This window comes from Lactuca saligna, chromosome 7 (assembly GCF_052625555.1).
Source record: "Lactuca saligna cultivar CGN05327 chromosome 7, ASM5262555v1, whole genome shotgun sequence".
NCBI lineage: Eukaryota > Viridiplantae > Streptophyta > Magnoliopsida > Asterales > Asteraceae > Lactuca > Lactuca saligna.
The window spans coordinates 182,434,090-182,456,286 of NC_136423.1; the positions used below are offsets into that span (position 1 = coordinate 182,434,090).

General features: G+C 36.3%; 3 protein-coding genes and 2 non-coding genes across 7 annotated transcripts; 1 reads left to right on the forward strand and 4 right to left on the reverse strand.

Moving 5' to 3' along the window:
• Positions 1-1,081: 1,081 nt before the first annotated feature.
• Positions 1,082-2,173, reverse strand: LOC145005082 (RNA polymerase II elongation factor). The gene has a single exon (XM_078964130.1). It carries the CDS (start codon positions 1,979-1,981, stop codon positions 1,310-1,312), a length of 672 nt encoding a protein of 223 aa, XP_078820256.1. The 5' UTR covers positions 1,982-2,173; the 3' UTR covers positions 1,082-1,309.
• An 11,595-nt stretch (positions 2,174-13,768) lies between these two features.
• Positions 13,769-15,322, forward strand: LOC145005074 ((S)-8-oxocitronellyl enol synthase ISY1-like). The gene is made up of 2 exons (XM_078964122.1): positions 13,769-13,865; positions 13,948-15,322. The coding sequence occupies exons 1-2, from the start codon at positions 13,827-13,829 to the stop codon at positions 15,082-15,084; spliced, it is 1,176 nt and encodes a 391-aa protein (XP_078820248.1). The 5' UTR covers positions 13,769-13,826; the 3' UTR covers positions 15,085-15,322.
• Positions 15,323-18,189: 2,867 nt separating this feature from the next.
• Positions 18,190-18,350, reverse strand: LOC145007642 (U1 spliceosomal RNA). Its single transcript, XR_013663018.1, has one exon. It is a non-coding gene; the product is annotated as a U1 spliceosomal RNA (small nuclear RNA).
• Positions 18,351-19,381: 1,031 nt separating this feature from the next.
• LOC145005071 (putative amino acid permease 7) lies at positions 19,382-21,922 on the reverse strand. 3 transcript variants are annotated; one of them, XM_078964118.1, is made up of 7 exons: positions 21,596-21,921; positions 20,995-21,234; positions 20,824-20,917; positions 20,529-20,743; positions 20,302-20,435; positions 19,986-20,213; positions 19,382-19,878 (listed from the first exon to the last, which is right to left on the reverse strand). In XM_078964118.1, the coding sequence occupies exons 1-7, from the start codon at positions 21,663-21,665 to the stop codon at positions 19,495-19,497; spliced, it is 1,365 nt and encodes a 454-aa protein (XP_078820244.1). In that variant the 5' UTR covers positions 21,666-21,921; the 3' UTR covers positions 19,382-19,494. The 3 variants fall into 3 exon arrangements, with proteins under 3 accessions (XP_078820244.1, XP_078820243.1, XP_078820245.1); XM_078964117.1 differs by having other exon boundaries at positions 20,499-20,743; XM_078964119.1 differs by lacking the exon at positions 19,986-20,213 and having other exon boundaries at positions 20,499-20,743; positions 21,596-21,922.
• LOC145007641 (U1 spliceosomal RNA) lies at positions 21,752-21,912 on the reverse strand. Its single transcript, XR_013663017.1, has one exon. It is a non-coding gene; the product is annotated as a U1 spliceosomal RNA (small nuclear RNA).
• Positions 21,923-22,197: the final 275 nt, after the last annotated feature.

Genomic DNA, 22,197 nt, shown 5'->3' on the forward strand with positions numbered 1-22,197 from the left:
TTAGAGTATATGAAATTTAGGAGTAGTTTATGAGTACATTAGAGTATATGAGTCTACGTTAAAAAACACAAAATATAAGTTCATTAGATGGAATGAATGGCAACGAAAATTTAAAATCGATGATCTAGGGTGACCAAAAAGGTTATGCCTTGTGTTTGGGAAGATAGTGTTGAGGTCGATTGACTTAGACTTAGCCTTTGGTGTTTGAGTGAGTGGGTATAAGTCATCAAAATTATTGCATTGCATGATGATGCTCTTTGTTAGAATGTTCTTTACAGAAAAACCAAATGGGTCAAACTCGATACAAAATATTATTATCGTGTATCTTTAGAAGGTTTTCTTTAAATTATAAAAAAGAAAAAAAAACAAAAAACAAACTTGTACCATATTACCATGAATGAATTGCTATCTTCGTCTCATTCATAATCAACTATAATTATGCTATTCATGTTTACCTCCAAAAAGTATATTCCGTTCTTCTAACTTATATAAATTTCAAACATATCCCTTCTACTAATTTAATTTTAACAAATATATAATTTATATTTTTTTCATTACAATAATATTAAATAAATAAGATTATATTTATAATACTTAGTTATAAACTTTTGTAAAATACGTTATTGTATTTTAAAATTTCAAATATGTATTTAAATTTTAATATGAATTTGTTAAAGAAAAAACAACATTTATATTTATAATTAATTAATATAATTTAATATAAATGTTGTAAGTATTAAATATTACATTTAAATAATAATTAGGAAAAAACCATAAATATATAAATATATAAAACGAATGAGTAAAAACCAACAATTCAAAATTCATCTCCATTTTGAGGGAAATAAATAGTATAACACCAAATATAGTGTTATATTGTTCATTTCCGGGGGAATAAATGCTTTGGACAAGATTAAGTGGGAATAAATGAACTTGAAACAAACTTGGCTGGACTTCATTATGCACTTGACAGGGTGTATTTTTCTCCAATATCTTATAGAAGTTAAAGCCAACATTACACATCATGGCAAAACAAGATTTTGATACTTATGTTAGATTCTTCTATCCTTGTAGAAAACTATTCACTATAATAAATCAATAAATCAAATTATTCATCAAAAAAAACCTCATCAAGCCTAGAGTTCAACATGATCGAACAACACAAGCCGTGTCACTCTTCTGGTTAACCATGGTGTCAAAATCCAGTCGAACGAACACATACTTGATGACCGGACCAAAACGCTTCATTCCCACTTAATCAAAGCAACGAAAAAAGAAAGAAAAAGTCTCGACAATTCATGGCGTTTGATTACGCACAAACCATGAATTTACAAATCGGAAGAGATAAACCAGAAGCCAAAACAAGACAAATAGTGACAAGATACTGAGAACACCAAGTGATCGGCTTCCATTTGATCTCAACACTCGAACTCTTCATCCTCTTTCCATTTCCTGGTTCTTTTGACAAATCGAAGCTAACCCCTTTCATCCTCAACTCTTGAATGCATCTCGTTATTCCTCTGTTATCACTTTTCTCCTGATGAATCCTTCCGTTCACTTTCCAGTATCTGTAAAGCTTCATCTGAACCAAAAACACCATCACAACACAAAAAGATAAAGATGTGGTCATGGGTATCCACCATTTTTGACAAACATCAACACCCACGTCGTTGTTTGATGATGTGAATAAAATGGTCAAGAAAAGACCATGGAATGTGAAGAAAAATAAACAAAGTTGGAAGATTTCTCGTCTGAGAGTGTCGAGTCTTGTTTCTTTTCTGGCGATACGGCGGCCGGATAGATCTTCTTCTCTCTGTAATAGTTTCAGAAGTAAGAGGTGGCCGGGGGATTCTGAGATTTCCATTAGTGGGTGGTCTTGGATGGCGGAGATGGCGTTAATGGCGGAGATAATTTGCTTCTGGTGTTCTCCATCGACCGGAATTTCGACGAGGTGGTGGTGGAGATCTTTCATTTCCGCCATCAATGAGTTCGAAAAGCTTAAAAAAAGAGTAAACCAAACACAAACAAGAGCGAAGTAATCAGATTCACGAAAGAAATATGAGATCAGGTGAAATCTGCTCTAGATTCTCAAATAACACTGCGGAATTTAGATGATTTCAGGGGTAATTTGCTGGATATTTAGAGGGTTATGAACACCGGAGATGGTAACGGTCGCATTTGTTTTTCTTGCTCACAACGGTCAGATTTTTATTTATTATGCTAAATTGACATCTTAGCTCCTCATACTTTTATTGTTTTGTTGTTTATGACCTTACACTATGATTTCTTCTAAAATAACGGTCTCAAACAACTTGAAGGGTTTTCTTTAAAACGAGCATAGTTGACTGAAGTCGTATATTCTTTGAGAAATGGTGTAAATCGTGGAGATTACTAATATTTCTTTGAGAAAAAGATAAAAATAAACAATTACTTCGATTGTTTCAGAAAATAAACAAAAATTCAACGGATCACAAAAATAGTTAACTCCTATAAGTTTTGTCATTTCCTACGAAATGGGTTAGGCCTTGCTGCAAAATGGATTTGGTGACCCGAGTACTTTAAACAAAAACAAAATGAAAAACAATATTTTTTATGTAACTTTTGCAAGTTTTTGAGCAACACCCGGTTAGGCCTTGCTGCAAAATGGGTTAGGCCCTGCTGCAAAACGGGTTTGGTGACCCGAGTACTTTAATCTATCTCATTTTCAAATGTGTTCATCCTAAAATATATGGATTTGGAATCAGTAACTTTAAATATGAACTTTGAACCTAGATCTATGTTTGTGTACATCTAAGTATTTGACCATGCCTTGAAAGACTTTTATGTTTGAATATTTCTAAAAAATAAAGTAAAAACATGAAAGTTATGTTTTTATAATGTACAAAACTGGACCAAGTATTTTTGTAGGGCCCCATCAAAAATAACAAAATGTGTCGTTTTTTAGTTTGACAAAATTTATCGTATTTTTGCAAGGACCGTGCCAAAATACTAGTGACTTATGTCATATGGTTGATTTTTGTTCCTAGAACAAGGTTAACAAATTTGTATATTTTTAATCTGAAAATTGGATTTTTAAAATTTGTTATTGTAGTCATTCTATTTTTTGACATTTTTTTATAGTTTAACCACTTAAAATGACCATCCAAATTTATTAATTTTTGTATGCGGACAATTATAAACGTGTTAAAGTAGCTATGATTGAAAAAATTGTTAAAGCCAAGTGGCTTTAGTGGAATAGAAAAAACATTATCAAAATATTCTACTAAAAACACTGAACTAATATTTATTAGTCAAAGTCAATTAAAAAATACGCTTTTATTATTATTATTATTGAAAAAAAATATATATCAAACTAGGTGGTTTTCATTGAGCTTTTTGATTTACAGTTATTAAACCGTAAAAACGATTAAAATATAGTGGGAGAAAAATTCCCTTTATTTTATTTAGTTTCAATAATAACGATGTTTGTCCTTTATTTCATATAATTTTTTTTTGAAACAGCAAAACTATCATACTACATTTAATTTAATCCTAAACACTGAAATTTTGGTATTTCTCATGAAAATTACATTTCATTGATATATATATATATATATATATATATATATATATATATATATATATATATATATATATATATATATATATATATATATATATATATATACACACACACACGATTACATCAAAAATGGACCAAATACAAAAGGGCCAAATAAGAATACAAACACAAGACTATAAATCATACACTAATAGCCCCCTGCAGTGAGAACGGAAGGAGAAGACCGAACGTTTAAGCTGGATCTAAAATCAAGAAATAAAGGTGAGGGAAGACTATTGGTAAAAATATCGGCATACTGAGACGAAGATGGAACATGAAGAACAGGAACCTGACCCGTCGCAACTTTGTCGCGAACAAAATGAAGATCAATCTCAATATGCTTAGTTCTTTGATGATGAATAGGATTGGATGACATGTAAACGGCACTAACATTATCACAGTAAACAAGAGTAGCCCGGTGAGGAGAGTAATGAAGCTCTAACAGTAAATTACAAATCCAGCAAGTCTCTGCAGCTGTATTAGTGACTCCCTGATATTCGACTTCAAAACTGGAGCGTGAAATAGTGTTTTGTCGTTTCGAAGACCAGGAAAAAAGATTGTGACCCAAGAAAACACAATAACCCGAGGTAGATCTCCTAGTAACCAGGCAACCTGCCTAGTCAGCATCTGAATACGCCACAAGATCACGATTAGGAGATGTAAATAGCTGAAGGCCATGATCGATGGATCCTTGAATATAACTCAAGATGCGTTTCAGAGCAGTAAAATGCGGTTCCCTGGGATCATGCATGTATAGACATATTTGTTGAACAGCATATGTAATGTCAGGTCTGGTAAATGTAAGATACTGCAAAGCACCTGCAAGACTACGATATAAAGTGGGGTCAGCAACAGGAGGCCCAGACCCATCAAATTTAGGAGACAAATCAACCGGTGTTCGGGCTGGTTTGCAGTTAAGCATAGACGCACGTTTAAGAATCTCATTGGCATATTTTTGTTGAGACAGAAACATACCATCGGATGTTCTTACAACTGAAATACCAAGAAAATAATGAAGATCACCAAGGTCAGTCATAGAGAACTTCGTACCCAATAGTGATATGATGTGAGTCAGTAAGTGCGACGAGGAACCAGTAAGAACAATGTCATCGACATAGAGAAGTAAATATGCCATATGAGATCCTTGTCTGTAGATAAATAGGGAGGAATCACACTTGCTATGAACAAAGCCAATATGAGAGATAAATGTGGCGAAGCGCTGAAACCATGCCCTAGGTGCTTGCTTGAGACCATAAAGAGATTTCTGAAGATGACATACATGATTAGGTCTTGAAGGATCTCGAAAACCTGGAGGTTGTTGCATATATACTATTTCCTGTAAATAACCATGAAGAAAAGCATTCTTCACATCTAACTGTCTGATGGGCCACTTGTGAGTGACAGCGATGCTAAGAACCGTGTGAATGGTGGCAGGTTTAACCACAGGACTAAATGTCTCATCACAATAAATGTCGGGTCGTTGACTCCTACCATTAGCAACCAAACGAGCTTTATATAGCGATAAGGAGCCATCTGCAGTAAGTTTCTTTTTGAACAACCAAATACAATTTATAATATTAGCAGCAGGTGGTCCTGGCACAAGTATCCAAGTATTGTTAGAGATAAGAGCATTATATTCATCTATCATCGCATTTAGCCAATTAGGATCTTTAAATGCCTGAGAAAAAATTTTAGGGACAGGCGATTCAGAGGCCACATGAAGATTAAGTTTCTAAATAGGTTTAAAGATGCCTTGTTTAGCGTGAGTGCACATGGGATGTTGAGATGGAGGATGAGCAATATGTGAAGGAGGTCCCTCGACAGGAGCTGATGTGACATCATGAGAAGGAGAAGAAACATGCGGAGAGTTTGGAGGACCCGAAGGAGTTGGAGTGTCGAGGGAGGAAGTATCCTCGGGAGAGGAATCAGAGGAAGATGGAGTCTCGAGAGGAGAGTCGCCTTCAGAGTGAATAGTAGTATTTTGTGAGAGTGGAGTATAAGGACTAGGTGGAGGAACCTGATCAAGAAATGAATAGGAAGGAGAAGTGTTTGGAGTCATGGATCTGAAAGGGAAAATAGTTTCATCAAATACATCATGACGATATATGATTATTTGATTTGTGTCAAGGTTGAGACAACGATATCCTTTGTGATTAGTAGGATAACCCAGAAAAATGCAAGGTGTTGATCGCGGAGAAAGTTTATCGGAAGCCTCGATATGAGGAAAGCAAAGGCACCCAAAACCATGAGGGTGATTGTAAGAGGGTTGTTTTTTAAAGAGTTTGTGAAATGGAGTGTCATTTTTTAGAGTGGTTGTAGGCAAAATGTTAAGCAAATGGGCAGCCATATGAAGAGCTTCAACCCAGTAGGTGGGAGGAATACGAGCATTGAAGAGAAGGGTACGTATGACATTGTTAATGGAACGAAGCATGCGTTCAGATTTACCATTTTGTTGAGATGTATAAGGACATGAGAAACGCATGTGGATGCCATGTTGCTCACATAATTGATGAAATTTATGATTTTCATATTCACCTTCATTGTCACATTGAATAGCTTTGATTTCGGTTTTAAATTGGTTGTTAACAAATGAACGAAAAAGAACAAATTTATCAAAGACATCAAACTTCGCACGTAAAGGATAAACCCACATATAATGAGAAAAATCATCCAAAAATAGGACATAATATTTAATGCCACTAGTACTTTCAATAGGAGATGTCCACACATCAGAATGCATAAGTTCAAAGGGAGACAAAGAAGTAGAAGAAGATAAGCTAAAAGGCAATTTAACGTGTTTGCCTAATTGACATGCATGACATAAACTAGAGTCTTTATTGGAAGAATAAGAAATAGATTTATTGTGAACTAAGTGTTTACAGACATGATGATCGGGTGACCAAGACATTGATGCCACAGAGACGAAGAAACGGAAAGTAGAGCTTGAGTTGTTGGAGTAGTGATAGGGTAAAGATCACTTTTGCTTTCACATCGCATGAGAATTTTTTTGGTTTGAAGATCCTTCATAGAAAAACCAAAGGTGTCAAATACAATAGAACAATTGTTTTCACGAACAAAACATGAACATATATAAGATTTTTAATAATTGATGGTGTGATCAAAACATTTTTAAGATGTAAGGTGTGAAACATATTATTGTGCGGAAGAGTGGAATGTCCCATTTTAGTCACAGGTATAGAAGATCCGTCTCCTACTAAAATAGATGAAGAAAATAAATGATTATCTGAAACAAACTTGAGAATACCTGCGTTGGCGTGAACGTGCGATGTAGCCCTGATGTCCATATACCAGCCATCTTGACCTAGATCGTTTAATGACATAGTATTAAACATTTGTGGAAGAGAAGTGGGCTCCGGATTTGTTGAATATGAGTTATTGGGCCACAAAAAAGGTTGAGAAGAGTGATTGGTCTGATAAGTTTGTTGTGGACTCGGCTGGGCCCAAGGTTGTCTTGGTCCAAAATGATTGTTATGAGGAGCCAAATTAGGGGTTGGAAGATTCCCAAGAGAATTTGGTCCACCATTTGAAGATTTGACTCCACCATTATTGTTGACCTGATACCATCCGTAGACCCAATTCCCTGAAGCATTCCCCACACCTCGTTGCTGATACGGTCTGTTCAAAGGAGGTTCTGTAACGCCCGGGTTTTCAGGGCTAAGCATTTTTGTCAATGTAATAGTCTAGGTCAACTATTGTAACTCTTTTTGAAGTAATAAATATGAAATATTTGAGTATTATGTGAATTATGTGTGTTTATGTGTTTATTATTTAATTATAAATGTATAATTAATAAAGAATAAAAATGAGCGTCAAAATTAAAGTGTGAGATAATCCCGATATCTCTACATAAAGTTGTAGAATATGTCTCAAGGTTTCCGTGCATATAAAGAATGTCGAAATCCGAGCTATAACGAAGAAGTTATGGCCCGCCGAAGTTTTACGACAAAACCGGCACGACACCGGGAAACGTAAATAGTGAATTTACGATAGAAGACTTTTTAGCCTTAGAAATCTAAACAAAAGTCGTAGAATATGTTAAACTAAGAACATCGATAAAAAGAACGCCCAAATCTGACTTCGTATGAAGAAGTTATGATTTTTCTAAGATTCGGCTTAGCAGTGCACGGCCTGAAACTCGAATTTTAGTTCGAGCGGTTTTTGGCTTACGCAACATAAATGAGAGTTGAAGATCTCATTAATAGGAAATCAACGGTAAAAAGACAGACAAAAACAGAGTCCGTATGTAGAAGTTATTAATTTTACGCAGACGTTTAACAGTATAATCTCCTTGTACTGTTAAATTTAAGATCGGTCGAGAATTAGCTGACGGTGTCAAAATGAAAGTTGTAGATCTTATTATTACCTACGCGTGGATATAAAGAACGTCAAAAACGGAGGTCGTATGTGAAAGTTACGGATTTTAGAAGTCGGAAGTGTGCTGTGCGAAAATGGGTGATGTGGCACAATCTTGGCCATTGCTTTCTCCCCAAGGCTTGCCACCAGATGGTGACATGTGGCACCAAGTTCAGCCACATTTCACCCTATAAATACCACCTCTCCCACCCTCATTTTCTTCACACCTTTCCCATTCTTTCTTCTCTTTACTCTCTCTCTCTCTCTCTCTAGAACCTCTCTCTAGCCCCGAAATCCCCCGAAAAGCCTAGGGAACCTCCCTAGCACGAGGCGGAAGCCCCGGAGTGCTCGAAGGCTCTGAGAAGAAGAGCTTTTCGGCTCGGGAACGCTGCTCCAAGCAAAGCCCGGTTTTCTATAAAACCCGCTGTAAGTGAGCTACGCCTACGCTATTTTTAATATAACTTTTATTTAATTATAGTAACGTTATTAGGAACTTATAATAAATACTTGGGCTATTATTATGGGTTATATAAGTATTTTTTTGACGCTTATATAATAATAATAATAATAATAATAATAATAGCTAGACTATTAATTAGTCTCGACGAATAATAAACTAAACTCTAGTGGTAATAATACTAGGTTTCGTCGAAGAAAAAAAAAATTCTTTTTAAGAAGCGAAGCGCTGTCTGAGTTCGGAATCACCACCTTTTCCGGTGAGTGCATAGTTACTTTCAGCTTACACATAGATATGAAGTATTTTATATAAATTACGTGCTATGTGTGCATATTATCTGAATACTTGCTATCTACGTTAGATGAACGTTGTTATACATGTTTTTAATGATTTAAACTGTATATGTATTTTATATCTACGAAAATGTTGGGGTAAAACATGGGTAGATGTAATAGGTGATGTGTGATAAAATGATGAGAGGCCTCGATGTTGTTGTTGTTGATCCAGTCATCTAGCGGAGTATAGATGACGACCACGGACTCTTCTAGACAGTCCAGTGGAACACTAGCAGGTTCGCAACCTGTAGGTGTTGTGAACGATGTGTTCACCGGTGTACTCCATCCCCCACATGGTTGCCTATTAGGACATTTATTGCTGAGGAATCCCCTTAGCAGTAGTGTCCGTCCCGATGATGATCCTTAGGCTAGGTCCCTTATGATAGGTGTTTAGGGACGTAAAGTGAGGATAACGGGAACGGGTAATCGGGTTATTGTTGATTGATGAAATTAATAAACTTATTGTGGGTTGAAAACCCTATGTGCTCACCAGGCTCCCAAGCCTGACCCACTCAGTTTTATGCATTACAGGTAGTGGCGCATGAGCATAGGTGTGATGTTTTGGACGAGGGATTACGGATATAGGAATGTAGATATGAAATAATGTAGTAAGGCTTATATTGTACTGTTTATACTTTTGATCTGTACGAACATGACATCCCGAGTCTTTTAATGAAATACATTTCTATGGAAATGCTTTTGATAAATCTTTATCATATTATTGTTTTGGGACAAATTCCGCAACCCTTTTATTAAAAGATAACTCTGATTTTGAAATAAAGTATAAACAAAACCGGTCTTTTCTGGCCGTGATTTTGGGGATGTCACAGGTTCGTTGCCGCCTTTGAAGTTTTGACCACCATGTCTTCCGCCTTGGCCACCTCTGTACCGACCGGCGTTGCGTCCCCCACGATGACCACCTCAAGATGGCAGCTGATTTGTCGATTCGGTGGCAAGGGCATGAGGTGATGAGGTGGTATCGAAGTGGGTAAGAGAAGATCGATGATTGTCTTCTTGAATAAGTTGTTGTTCCTCCTAGATGAGCATAGACCTGACGTCCCAAAACGAGGGTATAGGGTCCCAATGACGGATTGTAGTTGCAAAGACTCGAAATTTAGAGACAACCCATTTAAGGTGTAAGCAACAAGGTTAGGTTCAGGAACTTTTGCATCCATGTTATTGAGGAGATCAACAAGGTTTTTGATACGATTACAATATTCTGTGATAGAAGAAGTTCCAATGGTAATATTTCTAATTTCATTATCCAGTTGAATTACCTTATTTGCTTTGTTGGTTCGAAAAACTTTTTCAAGTTTCAGCCAAACATCATATATTGTTGTTTGTTTCTCAAAAATCAGATGAAGAATAGAGGTTTCAAGGGTGTCATACATCCAAGACTTCACGATGACATCTAACCGGGTCCATTCATCATTTTTTATCTGCATAAATCTTTTCTTTTGGGGGTTCAAGATGAGCTTTGACTCCGTATCCAATGCAATGCATCTCAAAAAGTTTACGCCAGATATCGTAATTCGTACGATCCAAATCAAGTATCAAGGGAACAGCATGTTTGATGTTTATCGTAGAAGAAGGTTTATCGGAAAGTGTAGAAGATGATGCAGAAGAAGAGGATCCAGACATTGTGAAAGTCAATGAAAGGTGAAGAAATAGAACAGAATAAAATAAGAATCAAAGGAGGCAGTCGACAGAACAGAAGGCGACGCCTAGGTTCAAAGAGATTTCAGGAAAGTTTGATACGCTCTGATACCATGAAATCTTGGTATTTCTAATGAAAATCACCTTTCATTGATATATATATATATATATATATATATATATATATATATATACACACACACACACACACGCGATTACATCAAAAATGGGCCAAATACAAAAGGGCCAAATAAGAATACAAACACAAGACTATAAATCATACACTAATAAACACCATCTGTCTCCTAGTGAAACTTGAACCCATGATCTTTCATTTGAGAGAGTCTATCTGTACCGCTAGACCAAAGACCCTTTGGTTCATATAACTTTTCTATTATTTGCCCTTTTAATAGAGTGGTTTTCATTGAGCATTTTGTTTCAAAATGGTTAAAGTCTAAAAACGATTTAAATATAGGTGTAGTTCTATAGCTTGCCCTTTACTTTATATGACTTTAACAAAAAAGAAATTTGTTAGTCAAAGAAAACTAAATGTATGCAATGAAGGTTATTCACAATCGATCACAAACCAACCAGTTATTAATGTATTATTTTATGTTTAATTTATATATACAACCAGTAATATCATATCAACAAATTTAATATTTTGTTTATTTATCAACAATCTATCTTACTCAAAAATATAGTGTATTTGACATTTTCAGATATACATTAAAAATTTACCAATATTATACTTTTCATTGAGAGGGGTCTGTTATAGCCATATATCTCTTACATGCAATACCGCAATGGTTAACCTATGGCTAGGGGAAGATGTCTGTTATGTATAGCAGAATTTGTAGAGTTTGCACCTCTTACTCTGCTCCTAAAACTTGACAATAGAATATGTCCTATTGTTGTAGGCACTATATGGAGGCGTTTGGTCTCAAAGGTTGTTGTGAAAAGAGTTGGTAAAGAAATGACACAATACCTTAATGACTTTCAATTTAGAGTAGGTGTGTCGGGTGGTGCTGAAATTGTACTTCATAGTGTAAATAGGACGTTGAGTGCACGTCATGATGATGGATCTCTTGCAATGCTTGTTGTAGATTTCTCAAATGCCTTTAATTTAGTCGATAGATCTGCCTTACTTCACGAGGTCATGATGAAGTGTCATTCCATTTCCTTATGGCTTGAATTCTTATATGGCCATGCAACAACGTTGTATTTGTGAGATAAGCATATTTGGTCCACTACTGTGGTCCAGCAAGGCGACCCTTTGGGACCACTTCTTTTTGCTCTGGTACTGCACCTACTTATACATCAAATTAGAGACAATTGTAAGCTTCTTCTTCATGCTTGGTACCTTAATGATGGGACAGTCATTAGAGATTCAGAGGAGGTGGCCAAAGTATTGGACATCATTAGGGTGGCAGGCCCAGGATTAAGGCTTGAGCTGAATATCAAGAAAACTAAGATATTTTTGCCTTCATGCGATGGTAGGAAGCTTCGTTCAGGTTTATTCCCTGTTGACATTAGGCGACCGTCAGTAAGGCTGGAGTTTTTTGGGGGAGCTGCTAGTAGAGATGCGAGTTTTATTAGCGGGTTAGCCATGAAGAGAGATGCCAAGGCTGTTGATTTGATGTGTCTTCTACCAAAGTTACATGACCCCCAGGGTGAGCTCATTTTGCTTCGATCTTACATGAGCATCGCCAATTTTTCTTTGGCCTGAGAACGTGCCAACCCGTTCACATGGAAGAGGTTGCTTTGTGTTTTGATAAAGAGTTACGTGGGTCGATTGAAGACATTGTGGTTTACGGGGGTCCGTTCTTTGGGGACCTCTAATGGCGATTGGCTTCGTTACCAATTAGGTTTGGTGGTTTGGGGTTGTACTCAGCAGTAGAGGCTTCCTCCTATGCTTTTGTGACCTCACGAGCTCAATCGTGGGTGTTACAAGACCACATCTTACGAAATAGCGGCATATGTGGCATGGATTCAGATTTTTTTTTGTGCTTTGGTCTGTCTTCGTGATACGATTCTGGGCTTTTACTTCAGCGGTTTCACTAATAAGGATATCTCCCCTCCAAAAGCCCAACATTCATTAGCGAGTGCTCTTTTTAGTAAAAGTGTCCAAGTCATGGAAGTTCACTTCGACACGACGATTAGACAGAAAGCGGTTTTTGAGTGTCTAAGGGCTCCACATGTTCAAGATTTTCTTATTACTATTCATATTGACGGTCTTGGATAACATATGTCGCCATTGGAGTATCGTGTCATCCTCAAGTATCGCCTTATGATCGCTTTATTTCCGGCTGACGAGACTTGCCCTGCTTGTCGCAAGGCATGCTTGGACTCCTTCGGAGAGCATGTGGTTCATTGTAAAGAGCTCCCAGATTTCAAGTACCGATGCGATCTGGTTAGGGATGTTCTTTTTGACATATTGCATTGGGGTTTCTGCCAACAAAGAGGCACATGTGAACTCTCTGACTAACTCATTGGAAAGAAGATCAACACTTAGACCGACTGATGTTTTAGTATTTGGATGGGCTGGAGAAAACATGCATGTGTGGATCTAACAGAGGTTTCTCCTCTGGTGGGCTTGGAGAGTAGAGTTTTCACTGTGGGGCAAGCTACTTTAAAAGTTGCATCAAGCAAAGTGGCAAAACATGAGAAAGCGTGCATGGAAAATCAACACACGTTTATACCCTTTACATTTGATACTTTTGGTTTCCTTGCGCTCGAAGCTATGGAACTACTCAATAGAATCCAACGGGTCACGCATAGTAATGTTATGACTCCAAGATATATAGATGTTGTTTTTAAAAGAATTAGTTTTATCATCCAAAAAGGGATTGCGACACAACTTGTTGTTCGTTTACCCGTTACATTTATGTAAATCTTTCTTATCAAAGTTAAATTGAAAGTGAAACACAAATTGATTGAGAATTACAACATAGTTTTTTATATTTTTAAATAATTTTATAATAAACATAATTTATAATATATTGATTTTTGATTTTGAAAAAAAAAAAAAAAAAAAAAAAGGAACGATGAGATATTAACAAGGGAACGTCATGGTCCTGAACTCGTGATACTTTTGTCAACTGATTTGGTTTTTTTCTTTTTTTACCTTGCCTCGTCCCCCAATACACATTGTATAAAACGTATATGATCTCAAAATGTGTTTATATTTATGAAATTATTGTTCATTGCTTGCATTGTAATTTGTAAATTTGTAATATAAGAAAACACACATAAATTTAATAGACATGTGTTTGGTTTGGTGATTGACCAAGTTTATAGGAGGCCGTATTTCATAACTCTCCTTTCAATATCACATTTCTCTTTTCTCTTTCTGCAAATTATTCATTTCCAAATCGCAATCCTCTTGATCCTAACGGAAAGCATGAGCTGGTGGCGATCGGGAGTCGTTGGCGCAGCAAGGGTACATCATTCCTCTATCTCTCATCCATACGTAATGCAGTTTCATAATTCATATTCAATTACTAACGATTTGTGTATTACAGAAAAAACTCGATGAAAGCAATCCATCTCGCAAGTACCAGAAGTTTGGTTTGATAATCGGAGCCACCGGCATCGTCGGCAATAGTCTCGCCGAAATCCTCCCTCTCCACGACACTCCCGGTGGTCCATGGAAGGTATACGGGGTCGCCCGCCGCCCTCGACCACAGTGGAACGCCGATTATCCGATGGAATACATCCAGTGCGACATCACAGATCCAGAAGAAACACAATCCAAACTCTCGAAACTACAAGACCTAACCCATATATTCTACGTCACATGGGCGAAATGCACCACAGAAGCAGAAAATTGCGAGATTAATGGGAAGATGTTCACGAATGTGCTCAATGCAGTGATCCCTAATGCCCCTAATTTACAACACATATGCTTACAGACAGGACGTAAACATTACATGGGATCATTTAAGGAATGGGGAAAAGGGATCGGGTTTCATAATGCGCCATTTTATGAAGATCTTCCCAGGCTTAATCAGCCGAATTTCTATTACACACTCGAAGATATTTTGTTTAAAGAGGTCGCAAAGAAGGAAGGATTGACATGGTCTGTTCATAGACCAGGATTAATATTAGGGTTCTCTCCCTACAGTATGATGAACATTTTAGCAAGTTTATGTGTTTATGCTGCAATATGTAAGCAGGAGGGTGAACCCTTCAAATTCCCAGGAACGAAGGAGGCGTGGAATAGCTATAACGACGTCTCTGATGCCGACCTAATCGCCGAGCACCATATATGGGCGGCCGTTGACCCAATTGCAAAGAACGAAGCTTTTAACATTTGTAATGGCGACGTTTTTAAATGGAAGCACTTCTGGAAAATTTTGGCTGAGCAATTTGATGTTGAGAACGGAGGGCTTCAAGAAGATGAATCCCGAAAGAGCTTGGGGGAGATGATGAAGGATAAAGGGCCTGTTTGGGATGCGATTGTGCAGGAAAAGGAGTTGCTGACAACGAAATTAGAGGAAGTTGGAGGATGGTGGTTTGTGGATTTTGTACTTAGCATCGAGGGTACGTTGGATATCATGAACAAGAGCAAGGAACATGGGTTTTTAGGGTTTCGAAACTCCAAATCGTCATTGGTTTCTTGGATTGATAAGTTAAAATGTTCCAAGATTGTTCCCTAAGTTTTATTTAATTTTTCTTACTGTGTATATATGTAATGAATGTTTCAAGTTGTTCGTAAGGGAATGACAATAAGTCTAAGCATTATGGTCGTGTAAAGTCAATGTTTTAAAACCCGGGTCAACCCGTTCGGTTCAACCGGTTGGACCGTGATCCGGGATAAAAGGCGGGTCAATTAAGACCGGTTTTTTGTAAAAATACGAACCGGATCGAACCGACCGGGTTTCCCCTAAATCGCAGTTCAACCGCTTATATCGAACCGGTTAAAACCAGATTGACCTGTTGTAATAGGTTTGGATAGTTAGATACAAGTAGCGAACGCCAAAACAACGAGTCGTTTGCGGTTTCTTCAATGTTTTTCAATGTTTTTAAATATTTAAACTTTGTGGACATCAAATTATTGGTTTTATATGTTTATGCATTATGCATGAAAGTAAAAATATATAAAAATAGAAAAAGACCATAAACCAGGTTGACCCGGCGGTTCAACCGGTTGATTCGGTTAACCCGTGAACCGGTCATCATACCGGATCAACCAAAAACCCGGATTTTAAAACATTGTGTAAAGTGTTATAGCTATAGTAAGAAGAAAAAAAAAAAAAAAAAAATGAGGACCTGATAATCACTGTTCTTAAGGATTTATCGCCCTAATTATTACGATGATAGTTACTTTACTATGTCCTCCGAGGATTCAATTCAAATATTTATATATGTTAAGCATATGTGAGTACTGATGTCCTTGTGTGAGTTTCCAAATTATTATTACTTTATTAATGAACGGTTAATAATCCTCCATTGATTTTATATATGTATAAAGGAGAGTGATGTTGTTAGGCTCGTTTTCATGCATCGTATCAACATGTTTTTTCCTTAGCTTTTTCACAACATATTGTACATATGCATGCAAACATATCACATTATCACTACACTTTGAAAAATGCAACTACTTAGGTGCTGTTTGATTTTCTGAAACAAAAATTCATGAAGTCTGTGGACCACCTCTGCAACCCTCTGCAGTAGAAGAGGTGGACCAAACGGCTGCAGACTATAATAAGAAGCGTGTTTGTTTTTTTAATATCTGCATACTACTGCAGATATTAAAAAATTAAAATAAACTAATTTTATAAATCGAAAATAGCTTTTTAATACGTAAAATTTAATAATGTATAACATTTTGGTAAAAATTAATGATATTTCAGTAAAAAAGAATGATATTTCAACAAAAAATAAAGATATTTTAGTAAAAAATAATGATATTTCATCAAGAAATTATCATTATTGAATATAAAAAAATAAAAAATAAATTCAATAAGAATAAACGAAAAAAAAAACGGAAAAACAAATGTGAAATAATTTTTAATAACATATAATCAAAATTTTAGCAATAAAAAAAGAAAAAGAAAATGTTGGAAGAGGTTAGAAGAGGCAGTACAAGTGTTGCGCCAAACAGAGCCTGCGCAGAGGTTTTTGACTCAGAAGACTTTTAAAAAACAAAAAACTGCAAGATGAAAAGTGTTGCGCGTGTGCTGCACCGCACAGCAGTAAGAGGTTTGAAGAGGTTTTTTCCAAAAAACAAACAGCACCTTAGTGAGATCAATATCTATTTGGTGTTTTGACATGTTCTACCGGAAAGGATCATCCAAGAGCATTTACACCTTTGCAGGACCTACGATTGGTGGACAACGATGGCATCAAGTGTTGTGAAGAAAAATGGGTCGATATTCACAAAAAAAATGGATTGCATGCCACATCGGCATAGAGAAAATGAAATTAGGACAAATGTTAGGAGAGGGGCTCGAACTTGGGAGCTCTCGGACAAATGTAACAATAAATTTAAACTAAAAGATAATTTGTATAGCAACAAATTTAACCTTAAAGATTTAAAATGTTAGGAGGACGATTTGAAGTTGAAACCTTAAAAGATTGTGAGGCAACATAGTTATTTATTACTAAATCAAATCATTTTTTTGTCAAGTTGGATTTTGGAACATCGTTGATGTTCATTTTGGGTTTCATATCATGTCGGACTTAGGAGGGGTAGGTATAGTTGAGGAAGAGATGAATAAAAAAACAAAAGAATCAGGACAAAGGTTACAGAAAATACATATAAGATTTTGGTGAAACACCAGCCTTATTTATCAAATAGAACGTATCATGGGAAGTGGGAGAAAGATATTGCTTACAAAACTGAGACTTGGTGTAGTGGTAGAGGCTAGAGAGGTCGGTGTCTCAAGTTTAAATATATCAATGTGGATCCAGGGGCGGCTCAACCATTTTAGAGGCTCTAAGAAAACAAAAAAATTGAAGCCCTTTAGGAAAGAAAATAGATTCAAACCTAAGACCCTTGGTTTGCTAAACCACCACTTTTACCACTAGACCAAGCTACAACTTGTCTTTGCAACCCAGGAAATATGTATATATACATATATAATTAACATAATAAGTTTTAAAATTGAAGACCCTTTAGAATTGGGGGCCCTAAGCCCTTGCTTAGTTTTGTAAAGCATAGAGCCGCCCTGTGTGGATCCACCATGTTTGCAACTGCCAACTAGTAACAAATATGTTATTATTATTATTTGATGGCTTCAACTGTAGCAATGTCTTTATGACAATTGTTATATTACATAATGCATAGCCTAAATGGGTGTTAGGCTATATTCGCAATCTGTTGGTGGTAACAATTAGAGTGTTAAATTGCTCTCACTAATAGAAAACATTCAAATCGACTAGTTGACACGAACCTAATCCCATGTGACATTACAATTTACAAAAGACTGTATAAACAAGTAAACGCATTTTGACTGTTGGCTGTGCCTGAAAAATGGAGTAGTCAGGTTTTACATTTTCATATACAACTTGTGCAAAAATTCGAAAACATCAAAATGATAAATAAATAAATAAAACAACGTCTATAAAAATGTAAGCTCTTGTTTCCTTTGTACAAATGGATGTTCCTTGTTAAATCAACTAAAGCGCTGCTAAGTTTACAAGCAGCACCACCGTCAGCTTTGTTGATATTAAAATTAATTTTGTACAAAATATTGGAACTGTATTTGCAGTTATAAGGGCCAAACTGTAAAGCTAAAAAAGATCTGACTAGAGCATTGACGGGGGCCGCGCGAACGCAGGCCCCCACTGGCACAAATTATGACGTAGGTTCGACCACTTGGGCTGACCTTAAGCTAACGCCCCTCCTGAGTGCAATGGAGGTCGCCAACTTAGGCCATGGACCTTCTTGATCAACCATTGACCCCGTCCAGGTAAGTAAGTAATCCAATGGCCTCCCTCGCTTTTTATACTACTCGCCCCTACTCCCACATTTGTTAACTGGTCGATGTGGGACAAAAAACAACCCTCTCAATCTCATATCTCTAGCACATGCCTGCCTCTCTTTCTTGATAACAAAAGGAACCGATTTTTAGTCTTATTATCATCAAACAATTTTTATACTGTTGTTGTATCCAACTTCATATAATGGTCTCGAAACATAAACAATCAAACACCCCTCGATGCTTTTTCATGAAACTTCCATTCAAAATTACCACTATTGTTCTTTAACAACTTATAAAGGAACTACAAATGTGCAAGAAGCCAATAATATCAATATAATGGCTCGAAAGTTAAGTGGTATAAAAAGTTGTTGTAACATAAGTCCATAACTACTATATTGTCATGTTCAAAGACTCCATTACTTAAAAATACCACTTTTTTTGTTTGTACGAATTTGCATATTTAATACTTTGTTCTTTAACAACTTGCAAAATGATATTTATGTTGATTGTTAGCCAAGATTTATTGCATAAGAAGGACTAGGAGTAAGGAGTGTACAAGGAACCAAGAATTCTAATAAAATAGCAAAGAAAATGGGTCAGATTTTTCCTCCCAAATGACCCGGCGTTTGAAAAGAGGGTGTCCTTTACCTACATAATCGTCGTCTTCTAAATATAAAGGAAAGACTTGAACATTGCAGAAGGAAGATCACAGAAAACTACTTCTCCCCGCATATTTATCTCTTAATAACACGATAACAACACAAGATATTTTGTGCTTGAGCTTCTGATTAAGCATATAATCGTAATCGTTAACATAGATTATCCCTTGATCTGAATTCATGTGACTCTAGATGAAGGGTCGAATTACATATTTTGGAAAGTATTTATCGAAGTTGATTGTTATCCGAAATCCCTAAATCTAACACTAGATTTCCTTCATAAGAGTAAGAGTAATAAAAAGAATAAGAATGTAACCATGACACAATATATCGTTGTGTGCCTGATTCACTCTATTATTATATGTCAATTTCAAAACTATTATTAAATAGTATAACTAAAATTTATTTATATGTACAAAGCATAATAAGGTCTATATGATAAGTTGCAAATAGTAGTTAAGAGTACATAGCGTGGGGTGTTTTATCCAAATCTTTTGGCAATTAGTCCTTGAATAGAACCAATCAAAGCAAATATCGATACAAACAAGCAAACAATGGTGAAGATACGAAGAAGAACCCACTTGCATGTCCAAGATACAATCTTTTTCTGCAAAAAATACATCTCAATAGGGAAGTAAACAACCAATGGCCAGAAGGTGACTGATCCTGCAAACGCCACCACTTCATTGAAATAAGGGAATACCATTGCTATGCTTGTCGTTAACACCACATATGATGTTCTAAAACATAGCCGAACAGGATTCAACCTAATCTCTAAAATCTCAAAATCACTCATGAATTCACTTCCAGCGTACTTTTCAGCATACCATCTTTCCACTATCGCGTATAACGTCTGACTAAATATCTGGAAGAAAAAAAATACGAGATCAACACTAATATCCGCTTTTTGGATCCCGTTTAAGTATAAAAACATTCAAAGGTAATCACAAAAATGACCAAAAAGTGTTTAACCTGATATCCTCCAATTAAGTGAAGGAAAACGCATGCATTAGCAAAATCAATGAGCCAATAAGGCTCGTAAAATCCAAACCCGGTTAAGATATTCCCGGGAGTCGAGTTCCCGAATGCTGCATATCCAAATCCACCACAACAGAGGTAAAAAATGGTGGTGGTAAAAACTGCAATACTTGAGGCCTTCTTCATGGTGACTTCTTTAAGTGGAGGTGATTTCAAAGTGCTCTTCATATTTAACAACATTACAATGAACACGAACACTTTTTTTTTTTTCAAGAAAATAAGCATAATTAATTAGTTAATTAATCATCACCTGTATTTCAAGAAAAACCAAGGGAAAAGGATAGGAGAACGCGATGTCTCCAATAGCTTGAGCGACCAACCATACTTTCTGAATCGGTTTATTAGTTGGAACTCCTCCAATGCTACCTTCAATTTTTCCATTTCCTGTATTTTTTTTTTTTTTAATTTCACCTGTATTATATCAAGAAACGCGATTCTATTCCATACCTTTGAAGATGGATATCAGTAATTCCATACCTATTGTATGGGCTAACCCAAGTCCGGATCCAATGAGGGAATATGTGAAGGACATAATTGCAGCAGTAACTGAGAGCCATTTTGTAGTATGGAAATTAGGTATTTGAGAAGCTATAATTTGAATAAATCCAAATAAAAGCATGTAAGAAGTCAGGGCATATTCACAATCAGCTTCATGCCCTTGTTCATGGTAACAATTCGACTGCTCAATTGCTCTGTCAGCAACAAATTCACTTCAATAATTAGACTAAAAAGAAAAACTGCCATTATAAACAGTTGCCAAAAAGAAGCATGCCTAATGCTGATTGCAGATGTAATTGTGTAAACAACTCCTAACTTGAATAAGTTGAAGTAAGCCAAGAATGCACAAATCCTCGCACTCAAACCCCCTGTGACATTAGAAAAACTGTTGAAGCAAGTAAACGCATTCAGGTATCTAACTGTGGAGGTTAGGTTTGTCTTTTACCTAATATGTTTTGTACAGCTTGCAAGTAGGAATGATTGGTAATGGTTTGTCCATTGATAGGGTCTGAATAATGATGGAAATTGGTGAGAAGGGATGCATTTAGGAAGGTGACAAGTGCAAATAGAAGGAGAGTCAATGGACCAGCAATCCATCCAAGCTGTGCTACACTCCAAGACAGAGATAGAACTCCTGACCCTATTACTGCGGTTATTATATGTGCAACAGCTGTCCATACATTCCCTTCATCAACATTCAACATCAAAAACCGAGTGGACATCTAAGAAACCATCGATATAATATGTTCCAAAATCGATTATAGTTCATTTCATCAGTGTTGCTTGTGACTAGAAGTATGAGTGGTTAGATTTTCATTTTCACAAACACTTGGTGTGCATAATCTACTGAAGCGAAAACAGATATGTGTTTTAAATAGAACCACAAAAACCTACATCTATGAAGACAGCTTTCAACAAGTTTATCTAAATCGATGGTCATTTTACAAGGTTCTTATCAATGATCACCAAAAAACAGTTGACTTCTTACTTGTTGAATACCAAAAAATATAGGAAAGTTAAGACTAGATAGATAAGAAACAGCAAACCAGTCATCTTATGGGGAGTTCTCATCAACAACGGTTTATCGCTCTCGACATCTTCCGGATTTTCTGCCATTACTAATTTGATGATTCCAAGCGAAAATGAAATAATAAAGTATGATTGAAGGTAGAAATTAAAAGAATAAATTGACTAGAGAATTGACGGGGGCCGCGCGAACGCAGGCCCCCACTGACACAAATTATGACGTAGGCTCGACCACTTGGGCCGACCTTAAGCTAACGCCCCTCCTGAGTGCAATGGAGGTCGTCAACTTAGGCCATGGACCTTCTTGATCAACCATTGACCCCGTCCAGGTAAGTGAGTATTCCACCGGCCTCCCTCCCATTTTATACTACTCACCCCTACTCCCACATTTTCGAACCGGCCGATGTGGGAAAAAAAGAACTCATATATTTCTAGCACATACTCTCTTTCTCCGAAGCAATTGTTGATTAATTTGTCCAACAAATTTCATTGGTTTTCTAATTCTAACTTTTGGGTTTTATTATAATCAAATAAATTTTAAAGCGTATAAAATATGTTATTGCGTAACTTCTTAAACATACTGTATAGTAACAACTGAAGCATTTTGATTTTTATTGTCATA